An 18,323-nucleotide genomic window follows, 5' to 3' on the forward strand; every position below is an offset into this window, starting at 1 on the left:
ACATGAACTTGTGGATGCAGAAAATTTTGGAAGAAAAGAAATGGTTCACAGTATTATTCCTGATGATAAGGGGTGGGGATCTGAAATAGAACAGAGACATATTTTTCTTCAAAGTAGGAAAAAGTGTTTTTTCTTTACAACTCATACACCAAGCACTCTTTTTAATTAAACATTAATATTTAAAATCTCAGACTCAAAATGTCATGACCCTAACATAAAAAAAACCAAACCAATCAAACAAACAACAAAAAAACCCAAACCCTTAAAATATAATCCATTACTAAGTCTTCCCAAATAAGAAATAAATTCCTACTTGAAGCTCCAAACGTGTATCGGCTTTAGGGATGCCTACCTATGGAGCCCCGGTGCTGGAATGGTTAAGCATTGGACTGCGATCTGCATGGTCAGTAGTTCAAAGCCACCAGCAGCTCTTTAGAAGAAAAAACGAGGCTTTGTGTTCCTATAAACAGTTACAGTCTCAAGCCCACAGGCGGTCACGGTCACGGTGAGCTAGCATTGACTCAAAGGCAATGAGACTTAAACTTTGGGTTGCTAACCAGCAACCTGAGCAGTAGCCACAGGAGGCTGTCTATAGTCCTGTAAAGATTTAGTCTCAGCAAATTCAAGACTCGTTTAACAATAAGAAAAAGACTAGTCCTATACCATCCGATATATAGTCATCGGGAGTCGGAATAGACTGATTGACGATGGGTTTGGGGGTTGCTTTTCATGTTTTGGGAGTCACCATGCACAGGAGATTCTAGCATTCAGGCCAATGCGGGGGGCGACAGCAGACCAAGGTACATGGACTGAGACACTAGTCGTCACGCCTGCCTGTGTCGCTCCCGGCTGCAGAAGTGCTGGCCCCTGTCCGAACCCGGCCGGTCCGAGGGCCCCGCGGGTGGAGCTGCGGTCGCGGTCCCCGCGCGCCCCCCGGCCGCCCGGGCCCCGCGGCTCCGCCCGCCGCTCCGCCCGCCGCTACCATCGGCCGCGGCGCGGAGGGGAGCCCGCGGCGGCTGCCCGGGCCCGGCGGGCGGCGCCCGGGCCCAGGGTTGCCGCGGCCCGGCGGCTGCACTTAAAACGTTCAGCGGGGACGTCGCGCAGACCCGCGGCTGGCTGGCCCCGAGGACGGAGCGAAATCGGGGCTCGGGCCGCCCCCGCCGCTCCCCGGCCCTTGGCGCGCGCGCCGCCGGAACAGCCCCCGCCCGCGCCCTTTCCCGCCGCCCGGAGCCCGAGGGCCGAGCTCGCGCTGCAGAGTGCCGGGAGCCCGCGGGCAGCATGACCGCCTCCGCCGCCCGGGCCGCCGGGCCGCGCGCCCGCCAGCACGTGTTCCTGCTGCCAGGTACCCACGCGGCCGCGCGCGCGCGTGCAGAGCCCGGGGGCAGGGCTGCTTCCTGGCACGGGCTTCTGCTCGTTTCCGGGTGCCGCGATCCGAGCCCCGGAGTGGACCCGGACCGGGAGTCTGCTCAGCTCGGATCCACGTGGGCCCCGGGGGCGAGCGGGGACAGCCCCAGTCCGTGGGGTGGGGCCGGGGGACGAGGTCGAGGGGCCGGGCGCCCCGCAGGGTCCGGGCGTTTTGGATCTGGGTATATCTTGGTGCCCCCTCCCCTCCTCCCCCAAATTAGGTAGTGGATCAGCAGGCAGCGAATCCTGTAGGCCCGGTGTTGCCCAGGGAACTTGCGTGGCTCCAGCACCTCTCCTGCCCTGGGCCAGCCCGCGGCAGTGGCACTGTTGAAAAACGTTGCACCTGTGCTGATGTAACCCGGGTCCCTGGTCTCGGAACCGAAGAATGGAATCACAGACCACACGCGGCAAACTAAGCAAAAGTTTATTTAGGACGAAAGAAAAGCAGCAGACACAGAGGGTGGGGACTCACACAGTTGCTTGTTTCTCCAAGGTATGAACGAACCAAACCGGAGTCTGGTCACACCTCTCAGGTCCTATCAGTGGCCTGGTCACTCTGTCCAGATAGGGTCTTTGCATAAACATGGGCAAGGAAGTAAGCAAGCAACCGTGTCAGCAAGGAGACTTAAGGGTTGCTGACTTTGAAATTAACCCAGGGTCCAGTGACTACTGATTTAAGATTTAAAATTATCCTAGGCTGTTGAAATTCCCCCTACACGCATCCTGTCGCTTTCAGTGCTTCCTGTGTGGCTTTGTGAGGGCCCTCCAGCCCTGTCTGCCTACACCGCTCTGCCTCTCACTCCCATGCCCCGTCTCAGTACTGCCTTTGCATCGATTTCCACTCTTAACAACACTATAGGACAGAGTAGAACTGCCCTGTGGGTTCCCGAGACTGCATCTGTACAGGGGTAGAAAACCTCATCTTTCTCTCGCCTAGAGCCCAGCCATTGATGCTTCCAAAGGGCAGCAACTTGTAACCCCACTACACCACTAGGGTAGTGAGGCCTGAGGAACTCAGGGTGAGCAAAGGATCTTGGTTGTAGGATCGGGAGAGTTCCAAGCGATTCAGACCTGCGAAGACCAAGTGAGGCTAGAAGCAGGCCCTCTGCATCCGATGACCAGCCATCAGGATGTGTGGACTTAGAAAAATAGACTGCCGGCCACCAAAGGAGAAGTAACAATGCATTAATTGTCGAATAAAAGATTTTGAGAACCTAGGATGTGCAAACATCATAAGATTTGTTTTATAGAGGAGCTGATACCAAGGGCTCAAGTAGAAAGAAAATGTTTTGAGAATGATGATGGCAACAAATGTACAAATGTGCTTGACACAATGGATAGATAGATGGGTGCATTGTGGTTAGAGTTGAATGAACCCCCAATAAAATTATTTTTTAAAGAGTTATTTTGGTTAATTGGCTAGCTCATTTGGTGGCATAACATAGTCAGAAGGGGCTTTCTCTCCCCCAAAATTCATGGAACAATGGAATGAAAGAAAATGGAATTTTCCCAAGAACTTTTTGAAGTCCCTGCGTATTTAATTTTGAGATTGAACTCAGCAGATGCAAGGACTTTTTTTTAGTAAATGTTTACTGGTGAGGATGTAGTTGCCCAGTAATCTAGATTTGTGTGGGGAATATTGAAAATCAGTCACCTGACAGTCTGTCCAGAATTTAGTGTATGTACATTTTAGTCCCTTTCCTTTAGAAAAAAAATATATAACATCAGCTTTCATTGAGCTGAATAGATTCCAATCTCATAGCAACCCTATCGGACAAGGTAGAACTGCCCCTGCCGGTTTCCATGGCTGTACCTTTTATGGGAGGAGAGAGCCTCATTTTTGCAGTTAGCAACCCCGTGCGTAACCCACTGTGCCAGCAGGGCTCCAAGAATAGGGTGTTATGCTCCACCCTAACCTGTAAAATGCACAAATCTAAAGTGCAAATCAACGTACACAGACAGCCCTGTAAGCATCCCAGGTGGACATAGAGAAGTTTTCCAACTCTCTTTCATGCGCCTTCTGTGGATAATCTGTAGTTATACCTGTACGCGGGCCTCCCTTGCCATAGATTAGCTCTGCCTGTTTCTATCACTGTACTGCCTTCTTTCATTTAGCGCCTATGATATTCATTAATGTGGGTGGCAGTGTTGTTTTGTTTAGCAGTGGTTTTAAAATCATTGATGGATATCCACTACCTTCATGTCGTCTTTTGATGGACACTGGGGTTGTTTGCAGTTTGTAACTACACTTCAAAGATCATTTTAAAAAGAAGACTTTTAATAGGCATTTATTTCTCTGGGGTTTATGCCCAGAAGTGGAATTGCCAAGTGTCATGGATTAAATTGTATGCCTTAAAAATGTGTCAGTTTGTCTGGGCCATGACTCTCAGTGGTTTGACAGTTTTATAATGATGTCATTTGGCAGTTATCTAATGATGTCCTCATTCCCAATGTTGCTGTGATATGTTGTGAACTGTAATGAGCTTAGGGTGGAGCATAACACACTTATTAATTATTTTTGGAATTAGGAAGCTGTTTTATTGCTTGTTCGTGTCATTAAAGGTAAAGGTAAGCATCAGGTGCATTGTTTTGCAACATTAAAGTGAAATTGTACAACAGCATCGAAACCACTGAGAAAAGCAACTTTGCTATTATAATTTATAACTAGCATGCCATTCTTCACCATCAGTTAATAACGTGACATTCTAAACTCAACCGTTGAGGAAATATCACTCAGCCAAGTGATTTGTAAAAAAAGACAAACTAAATTTGAGCCTACTGACATAATTCACAGTGTCTTCCCCTTTTGTGTTCATGAAATAAATAGATATACGCTATCTAAGGGCCCTTCAATATATTTTCTTCTAGAATTCCTTGGTCCTGATTTAGTTATTTATGTTTCCTTTGCCTGAGTTGATTGAGACATTTAGTGTGGTTTTGCTTCTGTTTTTCAGTATATGAAACCCAGGATTGATGAACCCATAGAATCAAAAAGTAGACTAAGGGTTCATGGGGGTCCAGTGTGGGAGGGGAGTTTGTAAAGGGGAGCTGGTATCAAGGAGTTCAAGGAGGAAACAAATATTTGGAAACTGATTGTGGTAGCAATTGTATAGTACTGCCTGATGTGACTGAAGCAGTCACATATATGGGATCCCATATATGGGATGACGTATCTGTCCTAGTTCCTAATAAAATCGTCTGAAAATAAATAAGTAAGATCTCAAAACAAAGCTTCATAGGTAGAACAGCGTAAACAATTTCAGCATTAAAGATCGGTTTATTCTGGATTAGATATTCACTGTATTCTTAGATTTTAGCAAACATTTTTTTTCTTTAATCATTTTATTGGAGGCTTGTACAACTCTTATCACAATCCATCCATTGTGTTAAGCACTTTTGTACATTTGTTTCCCTCGCCTCGTCATTCTCAAAACATTTGCTTTCTACTTGAGCCCTTGTTATCAGCTCCTCATTTCCCCCCTCCCAACCCCACTGCTCCCTCATGAACCCTTGATAATTTATAAATTATTATTTTGTCATATCTTGCCCTGTCCAACATCACTCTTCACCCACTTTTCTGTTGTCCGTACCCCAGGGAGGAGGTCACATGTAGATCCTTGTAATCGGTTCCTCCTTTTCAACCCACCCTGCCTCTACCCTCCCAGTATCGCCACTCTCACCACTGGTCCTGAAGATATCATCCGCCCTGGATTCCCTGTGTTTCTGGTTCCTATCTGTACCAGTGTACATCCTCTGGTCTAGCCAGACTCGCACAGAATTGGGATCGTGATAGTGGAGGGAGGGGGCAACATTTAGGAATTAGAGGAAAGTTATATTTTTCATCGTTGCTACATTGCACCCTGTCTGGCTTGTCTCCTCCCCATGACCCCTCTCTAAGGGGATGTCCAGTGGCCTACAAATGGGCTTTGGGTCTCCACTCTGCACTACCCCCGTCATTCACCATGTTAAGATTTTTTGTTCTGATGCCTGATACCTGATCCCGTCAACACCTCGTGATCACACAGGCTGATGTGCTTCTTCTTCTATGTGGGCTTTGTTGCTTCTGAGCTAGATGGCCACTTGTTTACCTTCAAGCCTTTAAGACCGCAGACGCTATATCTTTTGATAGCTTTTGATAGCCGGTACATCAGCTTTCTTCACCGCATTTGCTTATGCACCCATTTGTCTTCAGTGATCGTATCATGGAATTGAGCACACAATGATATAATTTTTTGTTCTTTGATGCCTGATAACTGATCCCTTTGGAACCTCATGATCACACAGGCTGGTGTGCTTCTTCCATGTAGGCTTTGTTGCTTCTGAGCTAGATGGCCGCTTGTTTATCTTCAAGCCTTTAAGACCCCAGACGCAATATCTTTTGATAGCCAGGCAACATCCGCTTTCTTCACCACATTTGCTTATTCACTTGCTTTGTCTTCAGCGATTCTGTTGGGAAGGTGAGCATCATAGAATGCCAATTTAATAGAAGAAAGTATTCTTGCATTGAGGGAGAACTTGAGTGGAGGCCCAATGTCCTTCTTCTACCTAATATTAAACCTATAAATATACTTGCATAGATCTATTTCCCCTTCCTCATATATAAATATATTTGCATATATACATGTCTTTATCTAGACCTCTATAAATGCCCTTTGCCTCCCAACTTTTTCCTCTGTTTCCCTTGACTTTCCTCCTGCCCCACCATCAAAGCAAAGCATTCTTAGTGAAGTCACAATCCTGAACAGATGTCCAGGGCGTTTCCCTGGGGTGTAACTTCTATCACCTTTTATCTTGAGATAAAAGAAAGGAGCCAGCCGAGGAGGGATCTCAGTCCGACCAGGAGCAGGAGCAGAGTGTAGCCTTTGGATCCTTGGTCCCTGTACTGAGAACTTCATGTAGAGACACCGGGAGATCTCCAAGGAACGCCTTGCTCACAGACACTGTCAGGAGATAAGGACCTGACCCAGGGCTGACAGAGCAAGCCTTCCTGAGAGCTGGCCCTCTGAAGTTGTCTTTTCAATCATCCTAGACAGAGCAGAGGTGTCTGAAGCTCCCGTGTGTGCTACTTTTATTACAGCAGTATGTCCTAATGAAGATAGCACGTTGAGGTATTTACGCTTAGGTGTAATTTCTTGTTGCTTTGTGCTGTCCAGTCAATTCCAATTCAGTGACCCCACATATTAGAGCAGGGCTGCCTCAAAGAGTTTCTTGGGCAGGAATTTTTTTTTTTTACATTTTATTAGGGACTCATACAACTCTTATCACAATCCATACATATATATACATCAATTGTATAAAGCACATCCATACATTCCCTGCCCCAATCATTCTCAAAGCATTTGCTCTCCACTTAAGCCCTTTGCATCAGGTCCTCTTTTTTTTCCCCTCCCTCCCCTCTCCCCCCTCCCTCATGTGCCCTTGGTAATTTATACATCGTTATTTTGTCATATCTTGCCCTATCCGGAGTCTCCCCTCCCCGCCTTCTCTGCTGTCCCTCTCCCAGGGAAGAGGTCACATGTGGATCCTTGTAATCAGTTCCCCCTTTCCAACCCACTCACCCTCCACTCTCGCAGCATCGTCCCTCACACCCTTGGTCCTGAAGGTATCATCCACCCTGGATTCCCTGTGTCTCCAGCCCTCATATGTACCAGTGTACAGCTTCTGCCCTATCCAGCCCTGCAAGGTAGAATTCGGATCATGGTAGCTGGGGGGAGGAAGCATCCAGGATCTGGGGGAAAGCTGTGTTCTTCATCGGTACTACATCGCACCCTGACCGACCCATCTCCTCTCCTAAACCCCTCTGTGAGGGGATCTCCATTGGCCGACACTTGGGCCTTGGTTCTCCACTCTGCACTTCCCCCTTCATTTAATATGGTATATATATATACATACATATATACACATATACACATACATACACACACATATCTTTTTTTTTTGTATGATGCCTTATACCTGGTCCCTTGGCACCTCGTGATCGCACTGGCCAGTGTGCTTCTTCCATGTGGGCTTTTTTGCTTCTGAGCTAGATGGCCGCTTGTTCACCTTCAAGCCTTTAAGACCCCAGACACTATCTCTTTTGATAGCCGGGCACCATCAGCTTTCTTCACCACATTTGCTTATGCACCCATTTGTCTTCAGCGACCCTATCATGGAGGTGTGCAGTCAATGATATGATTTTTTGTTCTTTGATGCCTGATAACTGATCCTTTGGGACCACGTGATCACACAGGCTGGTGTGTTCTTCCATGTGGACTTTGTTGCTTCTGAGCTAGATGGCCGCTTGTTTATCTTCAAGCCTTTAAGACCCCAGTCACTATCTCTTTTGATAGCCGGGCACCATCAGCTTTCTTCACCACATTTACTTGTTCACCCCCTTTGGCTCCAGCAGTTGTGTCGGGAGAGTGAGCATCATAGAGTACCAATTTATTAAAAGAAAGTATTCATGCATTGAGGGAGTGTTTGAGTAGAGGCCCAAGGTCCTTCCGCCACCTTAATACTTAAGCTATAAATATAGACACATAGCTCTATTTCCCCATCCTCCTATATATATTTGCATGTACATGTCTTTGTCTAGACCTCCATAAATGCCCTTTGACTCCTAGCTCTTTCCTCCATCTCCCTTGACTTTCCTCCTGCCCTACTACCATGCTTCGTCGCCACCTGGGCTAGAGTATACCTCTTCTCTAAGCAACCTTACCCTTGATCATTCCCCACCAGGCCTGCCACTCTCCCCTCTCTACCATTTTGGGTCCCATGTTTTTCCCTTGTCCCTGGGTTTGTTAACACCACTTCCTTACCCTCCCTACCCCCCCAACCCCAAGTCCCCCCTGAACTGTCGGCCCCGTTGTTTTTCCTCCAGATAGTTCATCCAGCCTGTCCTATTCAGACAGACCTGTGGAGACACCAACATGCATGAAAACAAGACAGAGGAAAACAAAGCAACAGTATACAACCAGACAACAAAACACCAAAAACAAACCACTGACAAAGAACAGAACAAAACAATTCACAAGAGAAAAGCTTGTAGTTCGTTCAAGGATCGTTTGCTGGCCCTTAGGAGCATTTCCAGTCCAGTCTGTTGGGGCACCACGCCCTGGCCCCAAAGTCCACTTTCAGCATTCCCTGGGGACCTTGCCACTCCATTCCCCTGCTGTTCCGCTGCACTTCCCCAGTGATATGCCTCGGTGTGGTGGGATCAGGTCAGGTGCAATTCCCACACTGTGTCTCCGGTGTTGTCCCCTGTATCGCCCTTAGTCACTGAGTGGCATCATTTCTCATAGTGGGGCCAGCCATGTTGTTCTCTCTGGACTGGCTGCTCTACTCAATAACATCATCCTCACGGCCTCGTGGGCCAGGCTGTGCTCCACTCTCTCCTCCTGCCCCTTCATCTGCTCCCGTGTGCTCTGATCAGATATGTTCACTTCCCGGAGCTGCAGAGTCAATGTCGTCCTTTGGAACAAATTCTTTTCGGGGGAGGGGCAGGAATCCACTTAATTTATGGTGCTGGGGCCAGCCTCCCAGACCTCTCCACTGGTTCCCTACTCCATGCCGGGATATTGCATTCACACCTTGCGGCACTGGGTTGAAGTCTGGTCCCACTTTCCCTGTGGAGATATAAACAATACCCTCCCCTTGGGTGGATTAGTGCCCCATGCCCCCGCTCCCCTTTTCTTCCTTATATTCATCCTTTTGTTTTCCTTCCCCCCCCCCTCCACCATTGTCTACTATGTACATCCCTGGTTTTGGTCTGGTCTCTTCCATACTACACAGTCTTCACCCCTAGAATGTTTGCATACAGTAGCTTTTTCCCCTATGCCACTTTTGCTTTTTAAAAAAATTTTTAATTCTTACCTCAGCGGGCTCATGTTGTACTTGTCCTTTTGTGCCTGACTTACCTCGCTTAGCATGCTTTCCTCCAGTTCTGGGCAGGAATTTTTACAGCGTAGCCATTGTACCTCCGTTTTCCAGTTTACATTTTCATGAGCAATGTGTAAGATTTCCAGTCCCGCCAAATTCTTACTGGAGCTGTTTGTATGGTACAGTGGTTATTGTAACATTCAGGATTTGGTCTTCAATCTAGTGAAGGACCTACCTTTATACTTGCTTTACATGACGGGAGTCCTTTTGTTTCTTTGCCTCGCTGTAATTAGATTGAATTTTAGACGTCAGACTTGATCCATTTTTCAAAATCAAGTGCATTGCTAGCATTCAGACATATAAAATCAGCTGAGGACATTTGAGTTTTGAATTTTGTTCCATTTTATTCTTTATTGATATTATTTTTTTAGGGACCCATAAAACTCTTATCACAGTCCATACATACATCACTTGTGTAAAGCACATTTGTGCATTCAATGCCCTCATCATTCTCAAAACATTTGCTCTCCACTTAAGCTCCTGGCATCAGCTACTCATTTTTCCCCTCCCTCCCTGCTCCCCCCGCCACTCCTTCTTCCCCCCTCCCTCATGAGCCCTTGATAATTTATAAATTATGATTTTGTCATATCTTGCCCTGTCTGATGTCTCCCTTCACCTCCTTTTCTGTTGTCCGTCCCCAAGGGAGGAGGTCACATGTAGATCCTTGTAATCGGTTCTCTCTTTCCAACCCACCCTCCCTCTGCCCTCCTGTATCGCCACTCACACCCCTGGTCCTGAATTCTTAAAAGTGTGTTTATATCTTCATTGTATTAAGCATTAAAACTCTTAAAAGATGTAGCAATTTACTGTGTCTCTGGAAATCGTGCTGGTGGGTTATGAGAACAGTCTTGTTAAAAGCTGACAGGTACTGTGACTTTTGGCACTTTGGGGGAGGATATGCACCCCTTAGAAACCGATCAAGAGAACTATGCTGTCAGCCAAGCAAGATCTGTGACCTTTAAAACTTGAGTCTCAGTAACAGGCTGGCTTCTAGTGCCACCTACAGGCTCCGAAGTTAAACCCACAAGCGTGCTTTGATCGCTGCTTTTCATGAACCAAAACCCAAAAACATTGCCATCCAACTCGCAGTGATCCTGTAGGACAGAATACAACTGCCCTTGTGGGTTTCTGAGATGATAACTCTTTACAGGAGTAGAAAGTCTCATTTTCCACGGAGCAGCCGGTGGTTTTTGAACTGCCAACCTTGTGGTTAGCAGCCCAGTGGGTAACCTAGTATCCCACCAGAGCTCCTGTGACTGCTGTTCTGGAACAGGGCCCTCAAACTTGAGGACATTCAAATCAGCTGGGGAGCCGGACTACACCCCCAAGTTTCATACTGCATTGGTTCGGCTGACCCAAGAATTGTCCCCAACGTGTTTGAAGCTACTGGCTTGACCCCATTGGGAACCTCTGCATTCCCCACTGGGACGTCTGCAACGAGGAGCTGGGGTTGAAAGTGGCGTATTACGAGCTAAAGATTGGCAGTTGAACCCACTTAAAGGAATCTTAAGCCCTGGCGGCATAGTGGTTGTGCATCGGTCTTGGTCGCCAGTTTGAAACCACTGGCAGCTCAGAGGGAAAAAGGGTGGGCTTTCTACGATCTTGGAAACCCACAGGAGGTCGACAGGAGTCAGCAATGACTAGAAGGCAGTGGGGGCAGGAGCCTTGGGCTGTTAAAGTGCTGGGTCAGCAGCTCAGACCTGCACCTGCTCCATGGGAGAAAGATAGGGCTGTCTGCTCCTGTCAAGGTTTATCTCCCAGATACTCTGGGGGTGGGGGCGCGGTGTTGCTGAAGGTCACAGCGTTGAAAACCATATGGAGAGTCCCACTCTGCACGCATGGAGTCGCCATGAGCCAGAATGAACTCCACAGCCACCAGCAACAACCTAAGTAATGCTACTTTGGGTGGGGGTGGGCGTGGGGTGGGCAGAGGGTGAGCTCCTTTTGGGAGAGGTAAGAATCTTAGGCCAATCTACCCTAGGGCTGTGTATTTCCAGTGCAACTGTGTGTATTTATGTGAGACATGATAATTACAATAATACTACTATCAGATTTGTTTCTCCAAATGGAGTGCAAAAGTAGAGGTGGGTGCGTGCTCGAGAACTATTTTCTACTAAAAGGTCTGCAAAAGAACTCAATCGTAAAAGGAAAATTTAATTTTCTTATTTACTCTTGGAGAAAATTTATATTAATGTTGTTATTTCTGTTTATAGACTTGTGAGTATACCTTTTTATGAACCCAAAAGGAAAATTTTCTCATTTGGGGCTGGAAAAATAGTAGTTTAAAGTATGGCAAAGGAAAATCTTCTCTGTAGTTCTGTTTTTAGTGGTGTTAATAAAAAGAAAGCGTTTTCCCTCTTTCCCTAAGGGCACGTGGTTAATTAAGCTCAGAAGACAAACTTAAGCAGATAGTTTTGTTCCTTGTGAAAGCTCTGTGTGTGTGTGTTTAGATGGACGCCTGTGTGTGTGTATTTAGATGGACATCTGTGAGTGTGTATTTACGTGGACGCCTGTGTGTATGTGTGTGTGTTCAGATAGACGCCTGTGTGTGTGTGTATTTAGATGGATACCTGTGTGTGTGTGGTTAGATGGACGGTTGTGTGTATGTGTATTTAGATGGATGTCTGTGTGTGTATTTAGATGGACGCCTCTGTGTGTGTATATGTTTAGATGGACACGTGTGTGTGTGTGTGTGTGTTTTGACGGACCCTTGCATGCTGAAAACTTGCTTTCAGCAGAGGTAGTTCTCAAGACATAAAGCCGAACGTGGCGAGCAGTAGCCGGTGTTCGTACTAATGATAGACAGCCCCGACTAATCATGCTCTCTTTCTGGGAAGGGACTTCACTTGGTGTGGGCAGTCAGCAATGCAGACGTCTCTGAGCTTTCCACAATGGCGCATGTGTAATATGCGTATAAAGTCTGGCTTTGTCTTAAACTATTTTGGGGTAAGAACTTGCCTGGCCTCTCTCAGATGGCCACCGGGTCAGCTCCCTGACTGTGGAGCCCATTGTGAAGTGGGCGGACTCTACATGTGCGGCCTGTTGGTGTAATCAGACAGTTTTCATAGCCTGAGATACTAAAGGATCTAAGATACGTGTAAGTAAGAACTGATTGTTCCTGCATACTTGTCCTTGAGGATAAGCTGAAAAACTAAGCTCACGGCCATCGCGTCCAGGCCGACACTGCAGGACAGGGCAGGACTGTCCCTATGCCTCTCAGAGACAATACCCGACCACAGAGGCAAAAAGCCCCATCTTTCTCCCGCAGAGCGGGTGGTGAGTTCAGATCGCAGCCAACATGTAACCACTTTGCACCAGGGCTACTAGGTTAGGGGGGCGGAAATCACCGAAGGAAAATAAGCACTGTTCATTAAAAAAAATTAACCCATCAACTGGCGTCACCTGGGAAAGTTCTCTCTGGTCAGTGATTTTTTTCGTAAAAGCAGTTTCACTTGAACCTCATTTTTTTGTGATGGCTGATAGAGACCTGCGTGCGGCTGGAGAATTTTGGTTCCTGCTTGGGGAAAATGCTGTAGAAACCCCTCTGATGTTGAGCACAGCTTCCAAGAACAGCGCTACGGGAAACACTCACAGCATGTCAATGGTTTTCCCATTTCCAAAAATGGTGAAATGTCGACTGATGACAAACCTTGTTCTGGAGGCCCATCACCTTCCTGAATATGTCGACTTGTAGTACATGTATTTAGAGTTGGTTCCACCAGGTCAGACTGTTAATCTACTTTCTATTTAGAGGTTCTGAAAAGATAGTGCAACAGTATGTGACAAAAAAGCTGATTTGTGGCAAACAGGGACTGGTTTCGCTACCACAACAATGCATCTGCTCACACAGCCATCTCCGTGTGCCAGTTTTTGGCAAAAACCAGCATGCCCTCTTGCCCATGCACCTTACTCACCTGACCTTGCTCTGCAAGACTTCTTTTTGTTTCCACAAATGCAGAGGGACACGAAAGGACAGCGATTCGACGACTTAGAAGAGGTGGGGAGAAAAAAGGAGGGAGATGCTGTCAACAGATGAGTTTGAAAAATGTTTCCAAGAGTGGAATTGCAGATTTGACAAATGTATTCCTTATAATGGAGAGTACTTTGAAGGTGATAAAGTTGTTTCATAAAAAAAAAATTGTGGTTGGAGGGGGGTGCCAGCCCCCCACCACTAATCATGAGTTCAGTAAGCACAATTGTACAGTTGAGATATATAAATATTACATTAAAGTCATTGAGAGCATGAGAGATTGAAGAGAGAGTCAAACAATTGAGTCAGACACATTTCATGGTAGCATGCTCACCTCCTGCATGGTCATGATCTTACCAGCCAGGTCTGTGCACAGCGAGGGCCAAGGCAAGGTAGGGCAGGAACCTGGAAGGAGGCTTGAACACCTGGCAGGTGCACCCCGTTAATTGCTAACCAAGGTTTATATCTAGTTAGCGGGGCGTGATCACAGGAAGGGGCAGTACCATAGGCATATATATTATAGGAAGGGGATATACAATGGGCATAGGCGTAACAGGAAGGGGTGTGCCCATAGGAACGGGAGGGTCTAGGGCTATACATGTGACAAGATGGGTGGACCCTAGATTCATGATGGAGGCCTAACCTTGGTCACCCTTCGGTGGGCTTGACCTCTCTGGTGTCTCCTTAAAGGAAACAGACAACTCCTATCTTTATCAGAAGGGAGTGGGTCCTAATTGTTGTGGGATAAACAGTGGTGACTGCTTGCTCTGGATGGCTGATAGCCCTTAGGAAGAATAACCTCTGACCTACTCCTGATTACCTCCAAGTGTATAGTCATTCGCAGCAGCTAGGTTTGGCATATATTTGGGGGAGACAAGTTGGAAGAAATCCTTCTGTTTAACTAAAAAATTTCAACATGTAGCTTTGGGGAAAAAATTCGGGTTTTGGGGGGGGTTCATCCTCATGCTTGTGCACAGGCTTTAGGAAAGGATGGTCAGATTCATTTAATGGAGAGCCAGCAGCTGAGAGTGTCCCTCTTAATTTGGATGAAGACAGAAACTCACATAGTAATATTAACAAAGTTGATAAAAAAAAGAATCTAGATGCTCATAGTAGATCTATCATAGAAAGTAATGACATTTTGTCAGAATTCATCAGGGGAACTGACTGCATCGGAACTGAAACACTGTGGTACAGCCAAACTGACACACAACTTTAACCATCGCACCATACCACTCAGAAACATTCTGGGTATATTTTTGTCTTTCAATAGGAAGATTCACTTGTTTCCTTGCCATTGTCTAGCTTGGCTGGTCTGTTTTTACTAGTAGATATTTATTGTACTAATCCAAACAAATTCCTCCCATTTCTTTTATGAGTGCAGGTTTTCATACTTTTTCTGTCCCTTGCCTTATAATGTTAGCGACTGTATTATACATTTCCAGTTCTCCCCCTCTTCTGCTGCATCTCTGGTAGTGTTAGACTTGGGTCAAGACGGCTGAGCAGATGGCCCTTCTGTTCCTGTGACTGAGGAGGACAGGATAGGCCGGGGACAGATGAGTTTGGATGTTTGTGTCGTAGAACAATCAAATCAAGCTTGTCATTGCGTTTCAAAGCTGCTCTGTCTTTTCTGGGTTCAGGAGGATGGAACTGCAGATTAAGAGCTCTGTGCAGGGTTGATGTTTTAAAAGTTAGCTCTTGGGTATTGGAGAGATGACTATGAGAGGTTAAAATGGTAAACCTGACTCGGAACAGTTAAAACCTTGTCACTTGATTCCCCCTCGGATACACATTAGGTCTGACCTGGCTTTCAATACTTTCTGGAGTTTTTTGTTTTCATATTTGAGTTTTCTCTGATGTAGCTTGTCACTTTTGTGATATGTTTTCCTGTTTGTCGTATATGAAACCCAGGATTGATGAACTCAGGGACAACTAGTACTAGGATTCCTGGGGGGGCTCAGTGGGGGGAAGGGGAGCCGATATCAAGGAGGTCAAGAAGGAAGAGAATGTTTTGACATTGCTTGTGGTAGCAATTGTACACTACTGCTTGATATGATCGAACTATGGGATGATGGTATCTGTATTAGCACCCAGTAAAATGTTTTTTTGGGGGAGTGGAAAGTTGGCTCTGAGATAATACTTATATTTAAATCCTGGTGTTATAGCTGATTAGCCCTGTGATTTTAAACTTCTTTAAAAAAAAATTTTTTTTAACTTTGGTTAAGTTTCTCATCTTGACCCCTACCTCCAACCCCCATCCAAAAAAAAACCCCCAACATCTTGGGAATTAAATCAGCCTCTATTTCATACAGATATTATGAAGGTTAGTTATATTATATAGTCCTATGTGGAGGATTTATATATAATAATGCCTAATGTCTAGTAAATTGCTGATAAATATTAGTTATTGTTTGTGGATGTCAATTTGGGACTTGAGAGGATTAAGAGTGAAGGGGTGGAGTCTAGTCTGTCAATCCGGAGATAGCCAATGAGGCCTCTGTGTGGGCATGGACTTCTCCTGAGGATTCTGGGAACTCCTATATTTTCCTCCTTGGCGGTGGGAGACAAATTTTTCTCTCTCATTTCACGCCATTGGAGATTCTCTACTGACAAGACTGACTCCCTGTGAGCCATCCCTGAGGAGAAGCCACATGGACCTACCTTGATGCAGACAGAACTCTGGACGTGGAGAAGCCACATGGAGACCCCTGCCAGCACAGAGATGCTCACACCACCACTGGATCCAAAGACTTTCTACCCACTGGCCTAATCGTCCTACATTCATCATTATTGCAAGTGTTTTGTGAGCCAGCAGAGAACTTTATAGATTGATATCAGACATATGGACTATATGGACTTATGGACTTGATCTGGACTGGGCTGGGATGTTTTCTCAATGTTCAATTCCTCTTGTGTATACATTATAAATAATGAATAAACATTTATTTTAATTGTTTAAAAATGTTCTATGTAGTGGCAGTACTAATAGTGATAAAAACAATCAAGCTATTAGTAATAGTTCTGATTTATCGTATGTTTTTTATTTTTCTGATTGTGTTAGGAGCTTGCAACAAAATAGTTAAAGCAATTTTTTAAAAGGCAACTGTATTGTTATCATTATTTAATAAATCTGGCAACTGAGAAAGGAGATTAAGGAACGAACTAAAGTAACAAAGTCATCTAGTGGTTGAAACAAGTTTATAACCAGACCCTCTGACGCAAGAGCTCCCTTCTCAAAGAACTCACTCACATACAACTACCCAAAGTCTCACTGTGAGTTAAAGAAAAGCTGACGATTTGCTCAAGATCACCCGCTTGTAAGTGTTAAAAACTGAGTTAAGCTTTAGAGAGAAAAATCACATAAGTAGGAAGAGGGTGATATAAATAAGATGATGGCCCAAACAAATTTCTTTTAATTTTTAACATTCACTATTTCTTTTCAGAATATTTGAAAGATACTTCAGAGAAGATGAAAAGTGGCCTTATGTTTGTGAAGCTGGTTAATCCGTGTTCAGGTAAATTTCTTTGTCCTTTCCTGTCCTTTGCTCACCCTGAGCCTCCTTCCCTCTGGCCTGCCCATCTTTGGCCTCCTCTTTCTCTCATTATTACGCCAATAATGAAACGTGAGTGCATTTTAAATGTTGTGGTTATAAGGGCATTTGTACTTATTTGACATTGGATCTCCATTCTTTTAGAATTTAACTTTTAAGTAGAATTTAAAGTGAAAACGGCCTCATAAGGTGACACAAACAAGCTGAAGGCTTTTTCCGTTTTCCAGCTAATTTCACTCAACCTAATCACTTTTTAGTTTCTTCTTATGATTTTACTTATAATCAGAACTGTTCATATGAAATGCTGGCACAGCAAAAGAATAACAAATTTGATTTCTGTCTTAAAACAGATTTTCTTAAACCAACTTTTTTTCTGAGTAGTTATCTAAGATTACCTTTCATTTGTCTTTAATGTTGTATGGGACTAAGTTAGAAAATGTTGCTATGAAATCATAGAATCCTGTATTAAACCAAAATTTCAAACTATGAAGCTGTTGTTTCTCAACATATCCTCCATCTATGCACTTCTCAAGTCAATGTTTTAATTTTCTTAACCACGAATTCTGTGCATTTGATTTACACTAATTCAAAACAGCATTTTGGCATCTTCCAAAATTTAAATTTTGTACCTTTTAAATGTTCTTTGAGTTCAGGAAATAAAAAAGAAGCCTACAGGGGCAAAATCAGGCAGGAGGGTGGATGGGACAGTTTCATAATTAAATTGTCGTAGGACCGTCCTTGTTACCCTGGGAAAATGAGCAGGTGCATTGTGGTTCTCCTTTAACTTTCTTGAAACTTCTTCACAATGAGCCCCCATGATTGTCCTGTGTCCTTCAAGAAATATATCAAAATTACCTCTTTGAAATACTACCAAACCATCGCCATGACGCTCTGAGCTGACCCTATGACCTTGAATGTCAGGGGCTGTCACTCCTCTTGGAAGCAACAGTTTGGCTGAGCTCTTTTGTTAAGGTGTCCTCCAAAACTAAGATAAGTGTGCTACTGAGGAACGCCTCTGCCCTTGTGTCGAATGAACCTGTGTTTGGAATGAACTAGGACCCTAGCAGTGATCCTTGTTGACTTACTCCCTTGTAATGAAATAAACAACCCATGGTTTCTTTTTAGAAGGTTTTTACTTGACTTATCAAAATTTTGAGTTGTTTCATTTTTGGCTTGCTCTTCACGTTTTCATTAGGACTAGTAAGTATTTTTTTCCTCGTGTGGTTTTTTTCCCCTATGATATTTTATATAAAAGGGATTTTTGTTTTGTTTTTAAGATCTTTTTATTGGGGGCTCTTACAGCTCTTATAACAATCTATGCATCAATTGTATCAAGCATATTTATACATATGTTGCCATCATCTCTTTCTAAACATTAACTTTCTATTTAGGGATGTTTGTTTTATTATAAATAATTTTGTTCAATTTTCTATGCAGTATATCTTCTGTTTTGTCTTTTAGTTTTTTGTTCCATTGCC

The 18,323-nt window shown here is 44.9% G+C and overlaps 1 protein-coding gene across 2 annotated transcripts in view; it reads left to right on the forward strand.

The window, feature by feature from the left end:
* Positions 1-977: 977 nt before the first annotated feature.
* Positions 978-18,323, forward strand: part of RNASEH2B (ribonuclease H2 subunit B) — a 94,504-nt gene continuing 77,158 nt past the window's right edge. For both annotated transcript variants that reach the window (XM_075563485.1, XM_075563486.1), the window contains exons 1-2: positions 978-1,342; positions 16,738-16,809. In XM_075563485.1, coding sequence (XP_075419600.1) covers positions 1,279-1,342; positions 16,738-16,809 — 136 coding nt within the window. In that variant the 5' untranslated portion in view covers positions 978-1,278. The remainder of the gene's footprint in view (positions 1,343-16,737; positions 16,810-18,323) is intronic.

The sequence above is a fragment of the Tenrec ecaudatus genome, chromosome 11 (genome assembly GCF_050624435.1).
Source record: "Tenrec ecaudatus isolate mTenEca1 chromosome 11, mTenEca1.hap1, whole genome shotgun sequence".
Classification (NCBI taxonomy): domain Eukaryota; kingdom Metazoa; phylum Chordata; class Mammalia; order Afrosoricida; family Tenrecidae; genus Tenrec; species Tenrec ecaudatus.